Here is a 24,007-nt window from a genome sequence, read left to right on the forward strand (position 1 = left end):
AGACACATTGTCCTATGCACATGAGTTCATCGCGGACGGCCAAGGTTCATATAGGATGATACATGATGACAGCTTGGAGTTTTGCATGCAGGGGGAGACCCTTCTCCTAGGATATTTCACGAGCAGACAAGTAGACCTACGGCAGGTGATTGGATACGGCGTTACCTACTAGAGAGAGGAGCGGTACATGACTTGAGTATCTACGATGGTGTTTTGTGATGGCTGTTATCTAGAGGGCAGACTTATTTCCACATGGTGGGGGGACAACTATAGTGGACTATCGGAGGGGGTTCCCAACCTTTGTGTCGCATGTATGTGACTTTACAGTCACCCCCCCCCCCCCTCTTTCCTTTACTCTACACTAACCATTCCTATTTGGCATTTGCCATCTCAGCTATACACTGGCCCTGGTTCCCCTGCCACCACCCATGTCTAGATACACTTTGACCATGCCTTTGATGCGGTCTATGAGAGCCAATTATCTCGTGAGTTGTGAACCATCTCGAACAAATGCCCCGATCTCCCTACACCACCCACATCCAAATACACTTTGACCATGCATTCGATGCACTCTATGAGAGCCAATTGTCTCATGAGCTGTTGACCTCCCTTGGAAATGATGCATACCTCACCCATGTGTCAGACACCCTCGTATCAGTGGTTCAAGATGCGGCCTCCAGAGCATTTCCATGTATGACTCAATCCACAACATGTTCCCTAGCCACAAAGATGTCCCCAAACATGTGGTTTTGATGTTGAGTGTCGAGAGCTGAGATCTCATCTCATACGTGAGCTAGCTCTTGGACATTTGATGTCGTTCGAGGCGCGGCAGAACTCATGATCCCAACACTCATGATCTAGGAGGTGCTAAGTCTTTATTAATCAATAGAGGTAGAGTATGAACTCTGGGTGGCTCGTTTGATTGGATTGAGAGCATAGATTGGAGTGAAGCAGGGATGCACACTCTCATCGATACTTTTGGCTCTACATTGATGAGATCACGACCTTCATTGACCACCTTGGAGGTGAGGAGTCACTACTTGCCAACCTGATGATAGAGCTACTATTATATGCAAATAATATCGCCCTCATATTCTCCTTGAAAGCAGGCTTATAAAGATGTTTAGAGGCCCTAAACGTGTTTTGCAGGGAGAGAGACTTGACAATCACTCTTAGAAAGGGCAAGGGTACGATTTTTAACACCTTGCGGGCGGTGTTGCATAGACATAGTTTAAGTCATCGATCGTAGACATTGCAATGCCAAGGAGAGCTGATGGAAATAATGCATACCTACACTCACCTAGGGGCAACTTTCATAACACCAATATGTTCACAACCATCCACTTATGGATGCCACGTGTCACATTGGGAGTTATCTCATATGCATAGGTGTTCATATGTGTGTGTGTGCTCTATATAAGAGTTGTACTTTGTCTAGTGTCAAATCAATCAAGTATCAAGCTACAAGCTCTTTGGTCTACATGTGAGTACTTTCATTTTGGTTCATTGCTCTAGTCGTTTCATTTCCATTTCATTATGTCTCTCTTTGAGTATCACTTCCTCTCTCTGTTGAGATATCGAGCTCCACTCGTGATATGCCAGGGTGACCGTTGTGCATTTATGTCACCGACTTGTTAGCTGCAAATGCAGTTGGTACACCACCCATGAATAATAGCTGGATGACAGCTATCTTTATGTACTCTAGTTAGTGGCTCAATTAGTATGCCACCTTAGTTAGCTGAGTTTGATTTAAGACCCACATATAGGGTTCACCTATTCTTTTGTACTGAGAGTTCTTTTGGCTTTCACAACTAAGAAGAGGAAAACTGTTTTCAGCCTCCACCTTTGTCTATATTCTCCCATTGTGTATGTGAGAAAGCTGCAAGTGAGACTCCTTCCTACTCTCCCACTCTCTTCACATGGTATCAGAGCTCAGTTCGTGGTAAGAAGCTCAAGAAAGCAAACCAAGTTCGCAGTGTCCTAGTAAGAGAATCAGTGTTGCTTTCCTTTTTTTAGGAGCAAATCTTTGCAGGTAGCACAGCCGAAAAGTGCAAGAGTACACTGTCTCAGATTGAGACGTCCTTCGCGGTGTGGCGAGAGGGTGGTATATGCTACGGGAGAAGGCTATGTCCCTGGTGAAATTATTTTTTTGATTCGAGGCCATTTCGGGGCCCGTTTTGGTGGCGAAAGTTTTCCGCAGGCACTCAGAAAAGTGTCCTGTTTTCGCTGTGCGACCACTGTTCTGCAGGCCGGTGAAAACTTATCGCAGAAATTACATCGTATGTTTGTGCGCAGAGATATTGGGAGTAACAGAATCATTCTTATTGCCTATTGATGCATAATCGTCACTAGGAAGTGACTGTGTGGTCAAATACCACTCTCGTCAGTTTTGCAGATTTGTCCTTGTGAGGCAGAAGTTGTGTTTTTTTGCAGTGACAAAATATTTTGCAGTGTTCTCACTGAAAAGCTTGACAAGAACAACTTCCAAGCATAGAAGTTTAGAATGACGAATTTCCTTAAGGAAAAAGGCTATTGGGAGTTCATTACTGAAGCTGAACAAGAACCAGTTATTCCTAATGTTAGAGTGGGGTTCAGATACAGTTGCATGGATACACTGATGCTGATTGCGCTGATAGTATTTTTGATAGACGATCTACCAGTGGATATGTGCTCTCTTTTGGGAGTGTTGCAGTCACTTGGAGCAGCAAGAAACAGCCTACAGTTGTCTTGTCGAGCACAGTGGTTGCATAAGCTACTTTATGATATGCATCAATCTACAAATGGGCCAGTTGTCATTTATTGTGACAACCTGAGCAGTATACACTTAGCAAATAACCCAGTCTATCATGCTAGAACAACGCACATTGAGGTGCATTATCACTATGTGCGGAAGAAGGTTCTAGTAGGTTTTATTGATATAGTTTATGTCAGCACAGAGGATCAGGTAGCTGACCTATTCACGAAGGCATTGGACGCAGAGAAGCTGCGTAAGTTCAGAGCCCTGCTTGGCGTCCAGAAATTAAAATTGAGCTCGAGGGGGAATGTTAAGATATCGAGCTCCACTCATGATATGCCAGGGTGACCGTTGTGCATTTATCTCACCAACTTGTTAGCTGCAGATGCAGTTTGTACACCGCCCATGAATAATAGTTGGATGACATCTATCTTTATGTAATCTAGTTAGTAGCTCAGTTAGTATGTCACCTTAGTTAGCTGAGTTTGGTTTGAGACCCACATATAGGGTTCACCTATTCTTTTGTACTGAGAGTTCTTTTGGCTTTCATAACTAAGAAGAGGAAAATTGTTTTCAACCTCCACCTTTGTGTATATTCCCCCATTGTGTATGTGAGAAAGCTGCAAGTGAGACTCCTTCCTTCTCTCCCACTCTCTTCACACTCTCCCTAGCCTACCCTCTCTCTCTCTCCCTCTCCACCATGTGCCTTCATGTGGTATCAGAGCCTCCCTTCCTACCTTCTTCTTGCTCTATCTAGAGGATGAGAGAAGCCCGCAAATGAAAGCTCTCCCGCGGATGCGTCAATTTTACGAGCAGAAACCTATGAGCAAGTTTATACGAGCGTGTTTTTCAAGAGATTTTAAAAATAGTATTTCTTTAGGAAACATGGTTTTTACACTTTTATTTTCATTAGAACTAGATCGCTTTATCATAAAAATATACAGACTAGTCACTCAGTCATTTTTACATAACATAAATCTTCTTATTCATAGACATCCCTTTGTACCCTTGTTATTACCTTGAAAAAGTATTGAAAAATAATTCATTTAAGAAACGTCCCTCATAATCACTCTCAATATAATAATATTATACATAAATAATTACTTATTAAACACATTTATATCATATGGCAATATCTTTCAAGTGTTTTTATAGTATTAATAACAAGATATTTATAGACATGTTTCTATAGAAGTTTAAATTACTGTAAATAAGTATTAACTTGGGCTTATATATCACTCTCATAAAATACATGTAATATTTAATACTATATATGCAAGGTTTTCCAAAATATAACCCCATAGATGTGCTCGAATGGGGTTTTCCGATCAATTTGAGTGGTTGAATGACTATATTTGGACATTGGATGTGAAAGTTATGTCAGTTTTAAAAGTGCTGTCCAAGGTAGTTTCGCCAGCGAAACTACCTTGAAAGACCTTGTTCAAAGGAGTTTCGCTGGCGAAACTACCTTGATGGCTTGCTTCAATGAGTTTTCTTTGGAGAAACCCTTTCATGAAGATAGGTTGAGAGAAGTTTTTCAATGTCACCCCCTATTAAGTAAAAAGTTGTAAGAAGGATCATAAGGGAATTTGCATAGAGAAGTCTACTCTACATGTGGATTTCTTCAAAAGCCATCCCATTATGTTCTCGCCATTCCCAAAGATTCACATAAATATTCGTGTATAAAATAGACATTCCTATAATACTTTTCATATTTCTAAGTGAAACTATGTTTTCTTCTAATCCTTTTTTATCATATTTTTGCATAGTTGGAAGCTTTTTTTTTCCTTCGCTCGAACGCTCGGAAGATTTCGCTCGGAAAATGCTCGTCCCCCTCTCCCGCTTGCAGCTTCGACTTTTTTTTTCCCCCAACAGCTCCGACCTGCATTCCCTTCTTTGCCCGTTGCTGCCTCTCCCCCTCCATAATGAAGGGAACGGGGGGATGAGGACACGAGACTAGGCGGGAGACCCTTCGGTTCAAATTTGCATACGCGTGGAGATGGGGAAGGGGAATGGTGACAAGGGAAAAACACAAAAGCAACTCAATCTGGAGGACTTCAACAAACGCAGCAACCGGAGCAGTTTGACAGTGGACAACACCGTGGCCCAGAAGAAAGGGGTTCACCCAAAGGCCATGCCGCTCACCACATCCTCGACCTCTATGGTTACCACCACTATTTCACCACCATCATCCGCCTCACCATCTACGCCACCTCTCTCCTCCCCCTCTCCTACATCATCATCACAGGTCTCCTCTCTAGTAGCCTCACCACTGGCTCCACAATACTTTTCCCTCGTATCACCTCTATCTCTCAATCAGCCACCCTTCATCACCTCCTCCGGCCTCGCTACTCCTACATACCACTCCCCCACCCAGTTCATGCTGTCCCCACCCTCAATACAACCTTAGCAGCCCACCTTCATTCCAAACCCTCTCGAGATCCAGTTCCCACCTGGACCAAGACATCTTAGGTCCCCACCAAATGCTTGGGACTCCCTATTGGCTGAGATACACAACATCCGGGCCCATCAGGCAGAATTGACACCTTAAACCCAAGAGCAGGCCCAATACACCCAAGAGCAGACCCGCATTATACACGAGCAGGGCACCCTTATCCAGGGACTCAGACACGACATCACACAGCTTCAAGAGAAGCTCAAGACCCTCAGAGCAGCCCCTGAAGGGACCCCAGTCACAGAGATGGAGGCACAGATAGCCACAATATAGTCGGCTATAGCAGAGACGACGACTAGATGGGTGGACGTGGCGAAACGGGAGCCTGCAAAGGCAACCGTTTCAGCCGCCATATAGGAGCAGCAGCAGAGGGCTTCAAAGGCCCTCAACATCCGGATACGAGGGATCACGCCAAACAGCACCAGCACCACTACGACGCCCATGGAGGAGGCGATCACCATTGTGACCACCACCATGGGGGTCCCCAACCATGGCATAGAGGGAGCATGGCGTGTTGGGAGAGACTCCAACCGAGAGCAGCCCCTAGTCATTCGCTTCAGAGATTCACATGCTTGACTAGCGACACTCCGACGTCGAGCTGCTCTACGAGAGCATCCCACCTTGTCCATGGATGAGGATTTGACACCACTATAGATTGAGGAGCGACGAGTTCTTCTCCAGCAACGGGATGTTGCCCGCAAGGAGGGAAAATGGGCCGTGGTCCAAGATGATAGGTTGTTGACCCGCACCCGTCGGGCTTCCACCCGTACCCCCTAGGGGGACAGGGCCTATGAGACTCAGGTTTCTGAGACCCTAGCCTACACCATTTGAAACTGTAATGGTACCTTATGGTCAGACCCAGAAACTTCTCGTAGTCTTATATAGGACGAGACATAGTCTTTTACGCGGAGACACACCAGAGCCCAAAGCGTCCACTACCGATAGTCAATGGAGTCAGCATGCTGGGAGAGATCCCAACCGAGAGCAGCCCCTAGTCATTCGCTTCAGAGATTCACATGCTCGACTAGCGACACTCCGACGTCGAGCTGCTCTACGAGAGCATCCCACCCTGTCCATGGACGAGGATTTGACACCACTACAGATTGAGGAGCGACGAGTTCTTCTGCAGCAACGAGATGTTGCCCGCAAGGAGGGAAAATGGGCCGTGGTCCGAGATGGTACGTTGTTGACCGACACCCGTCGGGCTCCCACCCGTACCCCCTAGGGAGACGGGGCCTATGAGACTCAGGTTTCCGAGACCCTAGCCTGCACCATTTGGAACTGTAATGGTACCTTATGGTCAGACCCAGGGAACTTCTCGAAGTCTTATACAAGACAAGACATAGTCTTTTACACGGAGACACACAAGAGTCCACAGCGTCCACTACCGCCGATAGTCAATGGCTACACATGGGAGTCAACCTTCAAGGATGAGACGCGGGATACAGGAGTCTCAGGCGGGGTCGCAGTAGTATTGTACAGGTCTTCCCTCGCTGGAGCCATCTTTGAGAGGAAGGACACACACTCCTGATTCATGTGGATCCGGATCCGACGCACAAACACCCGTGACCTTTTCATAGCAATATGCTACTTCCCGCCAAACACATCCCACTTCGCCAGAGTGGCACGAGAGGAGGGTGAGACATCGCCATATGCACCCTTACATCAAGATATCCCAGACCTTTCAGCCTGCGGGGAAGTTCTCCTTCTTGGGGACTTCATTGCCAGGACGAGCACGCGCCAGACACCACTCTTGGACTTCCGAGACGACTCTATCATGCTACCAGACATGGACCTAGACGGAGCAAGCATGACCAGGACCTCATCGGACCGACACGGGCCTATTACACCATATGGACACGCGCTCCTTAATCTGGGCAGGATGCATGATCTCATCATCTACAACGGGCTTGACCTATGGCCCTCCTCAGGTGGTTTTACTTGGTTCCCACATGGGGGGGGGGCACTAGTGTAGTAGATTACATCATGGGATCCCCTACCTTCACTTCATGTATCACCGACTACATCGTAGCACCACTCCCTCCAGGAGCTGATCACACATACCTATTCTTCACTATCGCCACCCCACGCTTAGCCACACCACACACACCACATAGGAAGCATGACACCTACCACGACATACACTTTGATCATAGCCTCTCACCGGCCTACTGTGGATACCTAAAGAGACTCCTAACCTACATCAATCACATACCACTCATAGAGGACCGTGCTGCCCTGATTAGTCGCACACTCCACGAGGCAGCCCTCCAAATCTTTCCCCACACCACACGGTCCACTAGACCACCACCTCTTGGTTATGTACCCTGCAACAACTGGTACGATGCGGAGTGCAAGGCTTATCGCCGACAGCTCCGACTTGAAACCAGATGTCACCTCCCGAACACACCAGACACGGTACACAAGTACCGACATCTCGTACGTCAGAGGAAGCAGGCATTTCGTCGTCAAAATGAGGAGCTGCTGAACATCTTGTACAGCAACAACTTTAAGGATTTTTTGCGGAGATTCCTTGAGCGCAAGTCTCCATCACCCCTCACCGACATGAGTCTAGCACACGTATGCACACCATCTATATGATGTCCCACACCAGCGCACTCCAGATCTCAAACACACCTCGCCCCACCACTTGCACGTTGTTTACCAGAGGGGGAGTCAAGGACGCGACATTGAAACTACACAATGGCTGAGCTAAGGATCACGAGGGGCTATGCGCTGAGTTTATCGCATATGGGATCGACACGTTAGCCCCAATTCTAGCAAAGCTATTCAATGACGCTATTTGCCTTGGCTTCCCCCGCACTTGGACACTCAACACCATCACCCCCATCCACAAGACAAGGGATCCCATGGACGCGAGTAACTACAAGACTATCATGATTAGATATGTGATGTCCAAGATCTATGCAACTGTATTGGATGCATCGGTCAGCTTGTGCACAGAGATGAGAGGGCTCAGAGCAGAGGGTCAGGCCGGTTTCAGGCGAGACCATGGGAATATGGATCACATACTCACACTCAGGAGTCTCATTGAGGAGGCCAAATCACGGAAGGAGAGGGTGTATTGCTGCTTTGCAGATTTCCGCAAAGCCGTTGACACAGTACCTTAAGCTCGTCTCATCACACCCCTACAGACATTGGGATTTGATCAGGAGATCATCTGGGCAGTCACGGCACTTTATCAAAAAGTCTCAGGTCGAGTTCCGACAGGCGCAGGCTGGACAGATGAGATCTTGAGTACCATAGGGGTCAAACAGGGTTGTCCCTCATCACCAACCCTATTTGGCCTCTACATCGATGAGCTTGAGACTTTCATAGGGGCATTCGGAGGGACCGGTTGCTCACTTGCCAGGATCATCATCAGGATTCTTCTTTATGCAGATGACATGGCACTCTTGTCGTCCACACCCGAGGGGCTCCAGCGACACCTGGATGCACTACAGGCTTTTGCGATGTTTGACTGTCCCGAACAGTCAAATATCATTTCTCTAATCTCGGTACACTTCGGTGACCGCCTTGATTGCTGCGCCATCTGATGCCGTCTACTGCTGCTGCTCCTGTCCTCGAAATCCATGCCAAAACTTGCTCGTGATTTTGCCATAGATTGCCTCTCTTACCGCCTTCATTCGAAATTCCCATTGGTCTGGGAAGCTCCCTTGAGCATTTGGTGACTCTCCGATCGGCATATTGAGAGTCATGACGTGACCTCCCTTGGTAGCTGCTCCTATGGCCTTCATTGACACACCATTCAAGGGCATCCTCGCCTAGTTCTTCACCGACATACCTCTTTGCACCAGGATGTGCACACTCTTGTGCGGTAGCTACTTCGGGCTCATGGGTTCTCTGCCCTTGCTATGCATAAAATGAATGAAATCTTTTATATTATTTTATATGTTAAAGTTTAAGGTTCTTTGCCTTGAGTAGTCTCTAAAAAGAATGTTTGAAGAGTTAATAAAGGTCCTCTGCCTTGGATAGTCCTCCTAAAATGATGTATTTTCTCTTATATGTTTGGTGTGTGACTCCATGTTCCTAGTTAGTCCATGGAGTCAAGAGGGGGATGTACTGTGGGAGTAGAGATAGGGTCTAGTTATCAAGCATGGCATATGAGTTCCAAAATGTTGGTGCATTGGTCTTCTAGACCTCTGAGTTGTTCATGCATCCACACTGAAACATTAGCCTCTGAGTCATGTTTCAGATGTAATGCCATGTGAGTGCTCAGTTCGACCTCTGAACCATGCTCAGACTTCAGCCTCTGAGTTGGCATGGGAGCCATGTCTAGTTCATACATTGCGCAGTTTAGTAGTCCTGTCACTGTCATATTCAGTCCTTGGTTCCATTCCAGTAGTCTCTCACCTTGCTTTCATGGGGGGATGTTAGAATATGAAGCCAAGTTGAGTCAGTTTGGTGTATTCTAGTATGTTCTAGTGTGAGTTCTAGTCTAGTATCTCCTATGGATGCCACGTGTCACAGTGGGAGTTATCCCATATGCATAGGTGTATATATGTGTGTGTGTGTGCTCTATATAAGAGTTGTACTTGTCTAGTGTCAAATTAATCAAGTATCAAGCTACAAGCTCTTTGGTCTACATGTGATACTTTCATTTTGGTTCATTGCTCTAGTCATTTCATTTCCATTTCATTATGTCTCTCTTTGAGTATCACTTCCTCTCTCCCTAGCCTACCCTCTCTCTCTCTCTCCCTCTCCACCATGTGCCTTCAAGCGACTAGCGGACAAAGGGGTTAGCATGACCTAGCATGCACATATATGCAAATGGTTTGCCAACCAAGGCATTTAGATGGATCGGCTCTCGTATTTTCAATGCAGTTTGGATGCTCCCCCTTCTTTTGAGATAAACCTTAACATAGGGTTGTGTCTACTCCAGCTCCCCACCAAGCTCCATTTGATGAACAATATTGAGATTTTGTAATGTTGCCATCAATCATGAGTATTTGATGTACTTTTCAATGACTTTCACAAAAAAAGCAATATCGATGACTTTCATAGAAAAAGCAATACAATGGTTTCAATAATACGCTATTGTTAACGTCAAAAATTAGCCCACAACTGAGAGATGCATTTCTAGAGTTGCTTTAACATAAATTTACTAAAGAACATGAGATTCTCAAATTCACAAGACCCCTACCACTATGCCAATCATCAAACTCAAGAATCCCCTCTTTTCCCTATTTGTCGGTTGTTTTCTCGCCACAAGCTGTGCCCTAGGTCTTGCATCTTCTTGTTCGTTTCTGACGCTTTTCTCATGTAAACAATTATTCTGTCACGATTACCTCCTGAGAGTATCTGAGAACGGAATGATTATTAGAACCCAATATTCGGAGAACAGATGAGTCTCAAATACACTAAGGATTGCCATTAGACAATTGCAAGTCTCGTCCCATTGATTGAGGATTGAGGCGAAGAGAGCTGAAGGCACACCTAGAGCAGTGGATTTGTAGGCTATACACATTAGGGGAGGTGGAGATACTTTGACTCATAGACCTGTGAAGCCCCTAGAAGGTGTGAATATATCTTTCAGTCCCCCTTCCCCATTCGGTGATCTCCCCCCCCCCTCTCTCTCGCCCACTCAAAGCTGACCATTCCTACTTGGCATCTGCCATCTCAGTTACATTAGACAAAAGCCACGATACTCCTGTCACCATTGAGATGTAGATACACTTTGACCAAGCACTTGATGCGGTCTATGTGAGCCACCTGTCTCGTGAGCTATTCATCTTCCTTGGAGATGATACAGACCTCACCCACCTCAGACACTCTTGCATCAGTGGTTCGGGATGTTGCCTCCAAATCGTATTCCCATGCACGACTTGATCCACAATATGCCCAATGACTCCTTGTTGGGAAGATGCCCCAAAACTCATGGTTTGATGCCAAGTGTCAAGTGACGAGATCCCACCTCATACGCGAGCACACTTTGGGGCATTTCACAACATTCGAGGCACAATAGATCTCAACCATCTTACATGCCGTGAGAGATGGGCTTTCCTCTTACATAGGCTTGATAAGGCAATCCTCTCTTTTTAAGAGGAGACCCCACCATTGCATGGGGGCCTTCTATTAGAGGGGAAGCCGCTCATCCCCATCATAGACTTGGCAATCTCGCACACATACGCCACATTTGATATGCCCTCCTTGCCCAAGCCTAGCATGTCCACTTTGCTTACCACATGGAAAATGTGTGAGCTACATTACATCGACTCCATAACAGGGGAGCTGAGGACTATGAGGGGCTACATACGGCGGGGCACTTCGCACATGGATAGGAGGCCTTGGCCCCGATCGTAGCATAAATGCTGAATGCCACGGCTTTCCCCTGCTTGAAGTACTATCACCATAATACTAATACTCTCCTTGATCATGAACATACCACTAACCTTGAGCAATACAAATACCTTCATTAGGTTCATCTAGCTGTCTCCCTCATAAGCATAAGGACAGCCAAGCACCATGCTCTTGGAGCCTGTTTCAACTCATCACCATTTTGGCAACATCCACAATCAAGAAACACACCTTAGTAGTGAGATCCTTGTGGCTCCTCCACTGGATCCCCATCACCAAGTGCACTTCTAGAAGTCTGGGATCACCCTCCCGTGATCTCCAATCACAAGCTCCATTTTGAGCAACCCACGCGTAACAGCATACTCTCTTGATTTGTTGATGTTTCCGTCTCTTCCAATAAACCCTTTAATAGGTTCACCCTTTTTGCTCCCAATATCTTGTAGTTGGGCAGTGAAGAAGTCTCCACAATGCATGTCCATGTTAGCAACTCAATTGAAGAAGTCGTCGTTGATCTTGACAGAAGTCATGCAATAGACATTGATGGCCTTTGTAGCAAGACTTCCCCAGAAGGCTTTCACTCTCCTTCTTCCATTACTCCAGAAAAACAAGGTGAACAATGTGCCCAAAACAAGCTATTGAAGTTTGATTGGGTACATAAAGTATGATTGGATCCCCTCATCCAGTTGCTTGCCTTGAAAGCAAGTCACGTACCTCTGGGAGACACCCACAACATCCATGTGTAACATTGCATTGCAACATTCAGTGCCCTTGCATGCATCTAACCCTAATTGATCTTGGAAGTCCTTCCAAACACACTTCCTTCATGCAAGTGGTGTCAACCTCATTCTCATCAGAACAATCTAAGCGACCAATGTTGTCCCCCACCTTCATAAAGGTTCCTGCTACCTCTGGCTTATTGGACCATCTCTCATCAAGGCAGTTCACATAGGTCCTCATACCTAATCTCAACCACACTTGCACTCGTCAGGAAGAAAAGCTTTGCTTTTTCTATTACCACGTTTACTGATGATTTTAACTTCTTTGTCTCTTGCTTAGATTTCCTCCTCCTTTCTTCTTTTTGTAGTCTCTCAGATAGTGTTGAAGCTCATCATAGTACAAGCATTTCTTCTTATTCTTGCCTCCATCACTAGAAGAGTCCCCATCGTTATTAGACTTGCCATCAATCTTCTTTTTGTTTGGACTGCCATTGCTAGGAGCTCTTGCCCTTGCTCTATGCAACAAAGGCCTTGTCCTTGCCTTCTCCATCATAAATCTTTGCCTTGGCCTCATCCTGTACCAACATAGCATTCAAACCCTTAAGATTGGTCTTGACCTTTCTCGAGGCATAATGGTGGTCACACAAGATTTGAACCTCTATGGCAAAACAAGCATTGGCAATTATGAGGATCCTCATACGTTGTTTGTCACATACATGCCCTTCAAGTTGTCCCATGCTCCTTTTGGAATACCTACCAATTGATACCCCATCTGTTGTCATTCCAATGATCATAGACACTGCCTCAACATCATTTTCCTTCCACTCTTCCACCTCATCTGGATCTGCAAGTTTGAAAAACCTTTTTTGTCGCATCCACTGTGTCCTGGGGTTCAGCTCTCCTCCTATCGTCACCTTCCACACCTTCCTTGCTAACGCATGGCTCCGTAGCCTCACTTTCCAGGTTGGATAAGCGCCCCCATCTAGTTTGCCCCCATTTCTGAAGTTCAGAAAAGGCATTCATGAAGCCATTGGAATTAAGATCCTGGAACAGACATGACACCAAAGATACAACTGATTCGATCTCTGCAATGCATACTTCACAAAGGCAAACTCATCTGAATCTAGGTCACCTTCCCTCTTTCAAAGAGTCTTGTCCTTCAGATGCTGGAGTCAATCTCGAATTCTGCAATCTTTGAGCTGGGTTCACCTTCCTTTCAAGCAAAGGTTCTCTCCTCCAGTCAGCAACACGCTTGTGAGTCTCCCTTGGATCTTTGATGCCAAGGACTTTACTTCCCTGGCTCTCATACCATGCCAAAAAATAGAGTGCCATTTGCTGTACCCTACTTCCCACAGTGGAAGACTTATTGCAGGGTTCAAGGAATGAACAAAGGAAATCTCACTCCTCTGTTGTCCTCACAAGTACACACAAGTAATGAAATAGAAACAAGTCATAGATCTTGATTAATGCATAGATAAATAGATAGCCAAGAGAATGCTTCAAATGGTCAATGTGCCACCATCTAGCAGCCAATGTGCTGCATAGATATAGACCCTTGGCAACTCGTTGTGTTGCCTTCTACCTCCATCTGGAACCTTCACAAAACCTGTCAGCCTGCATGCTTGCCAAGTGCTTCAGTGGGCTGGCTGTAGTGATGCGTTTCTGGCACTTCTCCTTGCTCTTTCTCTGGTGGAGACCTGCAGCCTTGGGTGCCCAAACACATGGGATCCCTGGACCTCGCTGCTCCTGTAACTGCAGCCCAACTTGAGGCATCAGTTAATCATACCAAGAACCCCCAATGAAGGGCTAGATAGCCCCCCATCTTGCAGACCAAAACAAACTGGGCCAATCCAATTTGTGCACATGCTGACCAGCCACCCATGCCACGTGGCACCTGTACAGCTGACCAGTCTGCAGTCCTTGCAGACTGCTGACTGTCCTCTGTTCCTGCCGACCTGCTCAAGCATCGGCGAGTACCTGGGACTCCTTGTGGCACCCCTTGCTACTGGTGTTGCCAGCACCTCTGAGACTCTTCTAGGGTCTCTGCTGATCCTGTGCAGCCCTTGCATGCAGTCACATAAACGGTACTTGCTACCCACATGGAAGCTTGCATGCTGGTCATGTGACAGCGCTTTATTTGCTCCCTGACCTACCCCTGTGGCAGTCTTTTCCTCTGCCCACGTGGCTTCTCTCTCAAGCCCTTCCCTACCCCAGGTCATCCTTCCCCTTGCCCTCCTCATATGGGGGCTCACAGGTGGAGAGGTGACATCTCTATCTCAACAGCACCTGCCATGCATACTCAATCACTGTGCTCCAATTCCATCTTGAAACAGCTACCCAAGGAGGCACATGCGTCCAAAATCTGGGGAAAGCCCGATATGAATAATGAACTTGATATGGACCTGTGTGCATGGGCCCCCAAACCCTGCCGCCTAGCCACTCACTCAACCTCTATTCCCACTTTCAGTTAACTGGAGAGAGGCTCCATGGACAGCACTTTACTAGGAGTACGACCGGTAGTAATCCCACTACTGTAGATAGTAAAGCATTTACCGGTGGTAATATGCTAAATATCAGCAGTGCTCTACCCTTGCCACCGGTAATACTATTAGAATGCTGGCTTAATATCCCGCCGGCAGTAATAGTATATGCTACTAGTGGTAAATGCCTTTTTACTGATGGTATATTTTATCTTTACCAGATGGTATTAGTATTATTACCGGTGGTAAGTTGCAATTTCCTGTATTTTGGAACTGGTCAGGTTTTCCCATCATTGCCTGCATCATTTTGTGAAAAAGACAAATCACACAAAAAGTGCAAGTATGGGAAATTTTGAATGCCAGCACCTACTCAAGCAACATAACCCTCTTATTCACGTTTTTCCACCACACCACAACTTTTAGCACATTTCTGCGTGTGAGGGGAGGCTATGCCTCAACAGATTCAGTTGATTACTCTCGAATGGCAGGCATGCTGAGACAAGCAAAAACAAACGCTTGATATTGAAGATTTCTTTTAAAAGATTGTAATGGAAACTTTCTAGGTTTGATAGGGATGAGAGACCATAGCACCGGGTCTGCATATCCAGGGTTTCCTTTTTCTGTAATGCGAGCAATCCCACCAAGTACTAGTGCGGTGGGATGGTGCCCCTGTCCCCTTCCTCCTCCTTTCACCTGACCTTTCTGTAGGAAATCCTCTACTTTGAAACCCAATCTGCCCCAAAAATGTGCCTGGTCATTTCCAAAAGTCATTAAAAACAGAGCGTCTGTTTTCGCAGTCTATTTATGTAAAGATGGAATACAGGACTTTGTTGCTGCTAATGACAGATTTTTGTGTTCTAGATATGTTTCATTCGTTGGGCCAAACTTGTTCCAGGAAGTCCATACCAAAGTGAGGTTCCAGACACTGAACCCAGTCTGGAATCCTCTAAAGGTGCACGTGCATTTCCACTCATTTTGCAGCAAGCTTTTGGTTTGTGATACAGTCGAAAGGATTCCTGTTTTGAAAGAATAACCGACAATTGAGAGGGAGCCATAACCATAGGTGTAACATGCAGGATCTCCCAACTATAGTTTTGAATACATTTGCAATAGAGCGCTTAGAAAAGGAGTACCTCATGGTCCGTGTGATAGACTATGACTACACTTCAACAGATGACACGCTTGGTGAGTTTATGAAACTGGTAGTGTTATACTCAAAATCGTGGTGTACAATGATGTTATGACTATGTCAATCCAGCAGAAAAAAGTCAGTTTTGATCTTGCCTCTTTTCCACTGGTTGTGGCGTGACTGCTCTATTACATTTGTTTATATGTCCAGGGTATGGTGTGATACCATTAGCAGATGCAGTGGCTGAGTTTAGGAACAAGGGAATAGCTGAATTCAATGTGGCTCTTTCACGTCATGGATGTCCCGCTGGAAGCTTGGAAGGGGTGATGAAGTTGACGTGGGAAAGAAACGTGACAAAGAGGAGGTTGAAATTGGTTAGTGAGTTCATGGGGAGGTCAAAGAGTGCACAACAGCAACTCAAGAAGAAAATGATGTCTAATCGCATGTTCTAGAGAGGAGAAACTATTTAGATGCAGGGCTTATCGCACTTCATACAAGCAGAATCATTCTTGTAATTCACTATTTCTAAGAAGTTGCGCACAAACAGAAGATCCAAACGAGATGGTGGTTCATGGTGACAACTCAGTATACAGCGGGAATTCCAGAATTCTGTCCAACGCACGTTCCGGGGAAAAAGAGAGATTACGCCTAGACATGACTAGACAATCCGCTCACCGCCTCGTATGTTTGAAGCGCGTCAAGAAAGCAAGAAATGATGTCCAGTGATACAGTGATTTTCGTAGGCATGTTTGCTTCGTGTAAGAAAAAATTTTCAAAAAAATTTACTTCAAAAAATTACCTCTGTTGCATCTTGACCTCAGCACTGAAGTACATTCTTTCAGACTCGCGAATTGATTGTTCGAGCTTGCAGGGTAACAACGTTCAAATCATCCAGGGAAGCCTATCACGCGTAGCAAATGAGTATCCATTTTTGCGGGAACTGCATTGAGTCGAAGAAAGGAGCAACTCCTTTGAATACACATGTTATTACATCGGCTTTCAGGCTGGTATGATCCTCTCTTTCTGGTTCTTTGACTCTCGAAGGTCGGAAATCGCTTCAGATTATCGTGCTGAGGGTCCCCTTCATGATGTAAGCGAAGGTCCAGGATGTGAGGCCATAGCCGATGGTCCAAGGCGAGAGGTAGAAGGTTCAGCAGTGTGAGAAGTGGTTGGGTGTGCAGTAGATAGTGAATTAGGTCCAGTCAACGTGGTGCTATGAGGTGCTACACCCATGGACCTTTTAGGCCTTTTCGGCCTAACTTTCGGCCAACTTCCTCCACACGGTCAAAACCCAACAAGAAGGGTGTCAAGAAAATCCTCTTGGAGCTTAGTGCCTAAGGACTGGCTTGAAGCACTATACCTGCTGCATCTAGGGATTCAAAAACAACCTCAAAGAAAACTCGACCAAGCAAACAAACATCTGTGAGCTGCCTTGCAAGGTTTCCAAGTAAAGTGGCAACAACCAGCCGCTGGCCTATAGCCTAGAAGGGTGGGACCCATGGATGCGAGCAAAGAGCGATGTCAAGCTCTCCTACTCTGTATCTTTTTTGAGCTGCTACAACTTGTCATGATGGTTTTTACGACCGATGGAAGTGGGGAAGGTTTGGCTGAAGGCAGAGCCATCGCCAATCGGGTGGGAAGGCCAACTCAAACACTATTGAGCTCCGTCCAACTAAAACACTGCTAGGATAGAGAAGAGGATGAAGGTAGGGAGGGGCTAAGGGGGCGAGGGAAGGGGGCTAAGAAGGCAAGGATAAGGAGGTGAGGAGGGGGCTGAGGGAGGCGAGAGAGGGGATGCAGGGAGGGAGGGAGGAGAGAGGGGCTAGGAGGGAGGCTGGGAGAGGCTGAGAGAAGGCAACAAGGGGAGTTGGGAAGCAACAGCAGTCATGAGATTCTATGTGTGGATTTTTCATGCAATAGCATTTGCTATAACAAGTCTAAGATTTAAAGTCAGATAAATTTTTACATCATGAACTTGTTTTAAGAATGGAGCAAAATATCATACTAGTCGCAACTTTGAAATCCTACATAAGCACGTCGACTAAGGGTCTTCACAAAAATTTAAACCAAAGAGCACAATCTTATAAGTATTTTTCTATTCAGATTTCTAGATCAAAATTATCCCATCAACATAATGGATGAGTAAATTTGTCCCTAGATTTTTGGTTGCAAAATTTAGCTACTGGTCATGGATCGTCCAAAAGATCTTAGAAGTACATGTGTCACTATCCCAGTGACATGTAAGTGAGAACGAAATATGTTAATTGGGAAAGACAACCTTCAATGGACCCTAAACATGTTATAGATGTCACGAACATCAAGCAACAAGTGAGGCAACAAGAGTGCTATTGATAAGAAATTGTTTTAGCAGGCTAGAGCTTTGCCATTTCTCTAAGAAAAATTGTTAGATACCTTGAATTTCTATCAAGTAGTTACTTTGATAATGAAACCATAACTTGTCAAGTGTGTGTGTTAGGTAAGGGAACAATTGAAGTCATTGGTATAAGAGTTGTCCAAAAGTTATAGAAAAATAGATTAGCATGTAAATAGGAAATCGTCAAAAGAAAGCTACTTTTCTTTTTGAAAAACGGCTTTAAAATATCTCGACGTAAGTTCTTAAGTGACTTCTCAAGTCAAATTCAATAGAGAGATTGAAATTAGCTCTAGGCAAGGCTAACCAAGCTAAAATGAAAAGGTAAACATCTATAATTACATAAAGACCAAGTTGCATAAATTAGTTTAGCAAAAGGTAGTTATATAATCCAAAGTTTCTGAAATTTGAGGACAATTGACAATTAATTATACTACATCATAACCAATGCAAACTGTATCAAAGTGACTACTATTTTTGGACTTATTAAGAAGTTATAAATTCAAAGAAATTAAGTGCATTTTCCCACCTAGGGTTATGTTATGTTTGTAAACTTAACATAATAGCTACTTTAAAGTTATCCTTAACAATACAATTGCATTTCTATTGCTATACATTATAAGTGGTTGTAACAAAAAACCTGCATCTCTTTTCACACAAATGGCATATTGTGGTTTAATCTCTAAGCTTAAACCACAAAGACTTTGTTTACCTCTATTGATGTTTTGGGGACTTAACATCAACTAAGGGAAAGCTCACAAACTAAAGGATGAAATGGGTAGCTAGAGCTTCCGAACGAAGAGTAATCTACCAAAGAATTTGGCAAAGTAGGGAGTAGCTTGAATCCACCCATGAACATTATATGTAGAATGCCCAATGCATAAGCAGTGCTAGGTGACACATTAAGTGACACTATTTGAAGAAGCGGTAGGGAGTAGCTTGAATCCACCCATGAACATTATATGGAGAATGCCCAGTGCACACGTTAAGTGACACTATTTGAAGAAGCAAGTGAATGAAGGACCTCAACAATCAAAGGCTTGTAGGTGGGTGCAACAGAGGAGTAAAAAGGACTTGACAATGAATCAACCCATGGGACCAAGGACACGGTTAGAAGTTTGCATGGCGGATTAGTCTGAGCATAGTCTATTAGTCTAGATGGATACAAAGTAAAGGCACCTACCTTTTGACAAGGGAGGTGCGAATCATTGTAAATGCAGTGGGTATTATCCATTGCAAACGTCAGTCAAGAGACTTGTATATAATGTTCTAGCATCACAAAATTTGGGGTCATTCTTGCAACATAGGCAACTTGGTTGTGTGAAGTGTAGTGAAGAGTTGTTTGTATTTGAGCTAATTTGGCTTCAATTATTGGAATCTCCTCTCTCTCTTTCAATAATTTTTTTTTCTTTGAGTTGTTTGTTTCCCCCTTGACCCCATGAAGGGCATACGTTTCACCTCGATTCACATGTGCTCGAATAGGGTGATGCCCTTCTAGCCATCTAGAGAAAACAATTTCCTTAATTCTATGAAGTATGAAGCACCATGACAAACTGATCAACCAATGGCACCATCACCATTAAAATTTGGTGATCCTGTTATGGAGTGCAAAGTTTACACATAAGAGAAGGCAATGGAGTGTTAGCAAAATGATGTATAGTGAATGACAAAGCTAATGGATGCAAGAACAAGATAACTTCCACAACAAAGAGGGGAGTGGATCGCTAGTCTCAAGCCAAGACAAGAAGGTGAGACAATTATTGAAGAAGATGAATCCTTTATCACGGCAGGTGAGTTGGCCAACGTGTCCACTAGCATCAATGTTGAACAAAGAGATGAAGAAGGACACGACCAAGAGAGTCAATGAATTCCAGCTCCAATGAATTTGCGTGAGTTTTGGCAAAAACAAGGGATCAGAATCTCATCACCATAAGGAATAAGATTGAATCAAGAGGAGAAATTGGAATGGGTACACAACAAAATTTGGAGAAACTACGCCAGTGAGTCCATGAGTAAGCCTATGCTAAAGAGCCAATGGAGCAAGAGGACTAAGATATGAATGAAGTCTTTTGTGGGAACAAGGGTGAGAAACCCCAATCTCATGGTTAGAATTTTCAAAGAACACCTTCAATATTGCAAGCACTCATGAGGAGAGTACTTCATGTACTTCCCCACCACTTCCACTAACAAATTCATTGGATGCTACGAGCGGTACCAGATGCATAATTTTGCCACGTGGAATGAGTTGAAGTCTGCATTCTTGAAGAGGTTCCAGCACAAATTTAATAAGGAATTCAGCATAAACTTCATCAAGGAAGATATATTGCTAAATCTCAACTGACTCAATCAAATGAAAGGTGAATCTATGTATGACTTTGTACGTGAATGACGTGCTGACCAATTAGCTCTACAACATGCAAGATGAAAAAATGTTGTAGCCTTGGTCAATGAGTGGTCTCACTCGAGGAGTGGGCTGCACAACATCGAGATTACATACCCAATGAGTATGTATGACGAATTTCTCAACAGAGCAATTAGAACACAGAATCTTGAAAGAAAATAAGGAGCTAATATGAGAAGTGAACGATAATTGGCCAAGTTGAAGGTAAGGTAAAAAATAACAAAATGTATATTAAAAAGGTGAAAAAAGGAAAAATTATCAATTTGTTTTCTCTTTAGAAATCCAAGGAGAATAATTTCTAAGCAAAGAGAGAAATTACTGTAATAAAAATAAGAAGTTAACAGTATACACATTCCTCAAAGTTTTTGTCTTATTAAAGGAAGAAGTGCCTAAGTTAAACAATTCATGGGATAAAAAAAGAGAAGTTAAGTTAAAGCTCGCTCAAGCAAATAAGAAAAGTTCTCAAAATAAGTAAAAGAGAATAACGAGAAGGATCCATGCACACTAGGGTGTATATTCTATTGGCAAGAACCTAGTACTATGATATTAGTATGCTTTTGAAAGGAAACTGGAGTTATTGCATGCACAATTCCAATGTAACAGTTGTAGACTCTTGCAAATCCAATTTTCGTCATTCTGAATTATGAACTTCATTAGGCCGGTTCAAGCTTTCATTTTTTGTTAGAGAGCGAATGTTGATTTAACATATGTTCACTCGAAAGGACAACAACATGTCGGCCAGAGAAAGGTCTATGTTTGGTTTAATTTTTCATCTTTGCTAGACAAAGAAGCAGCGTACATGGGCCCAAGATTAGTGCAGATTGGCCAGAGTAGATGTTCAAAGAAAGCAATGCGCGTTGGCCAGAGAGCAAACATTTGGTTTAAGCTTTGCCTTTGTAGGGCCTGTCAAAAAAAGGTACCTCTCTCTCTCTCTCTCTCTCTCTCTCTCTCTCTCTCTCTCTCTCTCTCTACTGGGGTACTCAGAACAAGAAGTCGTAAAATATTTGCCTTTCTTATAACCCTTATGAGCCACTTGAGCATAAGGAACAACACTAATGCCTTGCTAAAGTTTCTTGGGCTTCCTAGTAGAATGAGGTGTATTAGAAAATTGGTTTTCCAACAATCCTATACTCCTTTAAAGTGACAATATTTTTTTGTAGATTTTGAGCAAGTGTTCGAGTTTTCTTCTTTTAGGACCTTTGCCTTGGCATGCAACTTTGATGATTTCATAGGACTAAACTGTAATCCTATTCAATATAACTTTTGCTTTTACGTATGACTGAACTATAACCTTGTTTGAAACAGGTTGAAACATGTCTCTGAAAAGAAACCTGAGATCACCACGAAACCAAAAAAGTCCTGACAACCCCTCCTAGGCTCTTTCCATTCCAGTCAGGGTGAAGCCAGGCTGGAAATTCTTCCTTAAAGCTAAACTAAGACTATACAATGACATGGAGGACTAGATGCAGGAGACTTGGGGAAGCCAAGACAAGGCAAGCCGTTGAGGCTACCACATTGTTAGTCTAAAGGAGTTTTATGAAGACTTTATGTGTGTATATAGAATGATATACCAATCGACTATAGTTATGAACAATGAGATAGGCACGGTTTTGGCCCGAGCATATGCTATATCTACTAATGGCATTGAGGTGGATTGGAAATATTTTTCCCACCATCGAGAAATGAATCTGAGGAGTGGTATTCAAGATAGCACATATATCAAATAAGAACATGCTGTAGGAACCCCTTGGAAGCCACTAAAAATGAACACCCTCAATACTGCATTTATGCATTGAACAAGAAAATGTGATATCTAATTGGATGAGGAAGGTGGAGGAGGAGAGAATAAAACTACTTTGGAATTAGAGGTAGTTGTTACCAGTGAGTCTGAAGCCTTTAAACAAGTTGACTCTATTAAGCATTCCACAGAGTGGGTGCATAGAAAACTTAACAATTTGTAGCTTTAGTGAGATAAGGGAACAAGAGCTCTTAGCAGATTTGGAAAAGTTGGAAGCAGAGTTGAAATCCTTAAAAAGTTTGAATCATCAAGAATCCGTCATGCCGAATCATAGAGCAACTGGAGGTAGGAGTTCAGTTCAAAAATTATATACGGGACTTGATGGAGGATCTGACACAGTGTGGGTTGTGATCCGAGTACCAATACAACATCTAGCATGCTTTGGACATATTCTAGTGTACATTGAAAAGTAAGATAAACTTTTTATAAACATAGTTTGTGTTTTATCTTAGGCCTAGCTCCTCACATGTAGTATGTGCTAAGTTCTAACCCTTTCATACATATGTAGGTGTGTATTGTGTTCTATACTTTGTCGGTGCGGTGTTTGCACCATGTTTGCATACATGCCACATGGGGTATGCAGCAGTACAACTTTTGAGCATACCCAGTGCATCTATCTGCCCTACGAGAAATTTGTTTCAGGAGATTGGGTGGCTACCATGGGATTTAAGAAAACTAGTAAGTTTGCTTTCCAAGTTGTGCTTTTGTATACTAATGGTGACGTGTTATATCTAAAATTGGCACTAATATAGTACTAACATTATACAATTTTAATATTAAAATAATCGACTACTATTTATTTCTAACCCAATAATAATATATTAAAGCACCAATATATTATTGGGTATAGTACGAATATAAGACTCATCTAGTACTCATATAGTGCTCTTGTAGTACTTATGTAGTACTCATATCCAAGAATAATATAGTACTATTTGTTTTCATTCAATACTAATATAGTAGAGCACTAACATAGTATTGATATAGTACTATCTATTTTTGTATAATACTAGTATAGTAGAGCACTAACAATACTAATATAGTACTATCTATTTCTATACAATACTAATATAGTACAACACTAACAATACTAATATAGTTTCTATAGTAGAGTAATAATATGGTATTATCTTTTTTTGTATAATACTGATATAGGAGAGTACTAACAATCTAATATAGTTTCTATAGTAGAGTACTAATGTAGTACTAATATAGTACTATTTATTTTTGTACGATACTAATATAGTAGAGCATTAATGTAGTACTAATACGTACTATCTTTTTTTGTCCAATACTAATATAGTACTATTTGTTTTTGTATAATACTAATATAGTTTCTATAGTATAGTACTAATATAGTACTAATGTAGTGCTAAAATAGTACTATCTGTTTTCATACAATACTAATATAGTAGAGCTCTAATAGTCTAGTATAGTTTCTATAGTAGAGTACTAATATAGTACTATCTATGCAATACTAATATAGTAGAGCACTAATAGTACTATTATAGTCTTGTCTACTACTAATATAGTAATCATATATTTTCTATAGTAGAGTACTAATGTAGTACTAATAGAGTATTAATATAGTACTATCTATTTCTA

General features: G+C 43.3%; 1 protein-coding gene across 1 annotated transcript in view; it reads left to right on the forward strand.

Annotated features, from left to right (window-relative positions):
• The window catches only part of LOC147904323 (uncharacterized), a 69,099-nt gene extending 52,245 nt beyond the window's left edge, over positions 1–16,854 (forward strand). Inside the window, exons 18-20 of the mRNA XM_087394003.1 lie at positions 15,565–15,655; positions 15,780–15,888; positions 16,043–16,854. Of these exons, the coding sequence (XP_087250129.1) occupies positions 15,565–15,655; positions 15,780–15,888; positions 16,043–16,284 (442 nt within the window). The 3' untranslated portion in view covers positions 16,285–16,854. The remainder of the gene's footprint in view (positions 1–15,564; positions 15,656–15,779; positions 15,889–16,042) is intronic.
• The last annotated feature ends 7,153 nt before the right edge of the window (positions 16,855–24,007 follow it).

The sequence above is a fragment of the Dipteris shenzhenensis genome, chromosome 2 (genome assembly GCF_047967505.1).
Source record: "Dipteris shenzhenensis isolate YYH24624 ecotype China chromosome 2, Dip_SZ_1.0, whole genome shotgun sequence".
NCBI lineage: Eukaryota > Viridiplantae > Streptophyta > Polypodiopsida > Gleicheniales > Dipteridaceae > Dipteris > Dipteris shenzhenensis.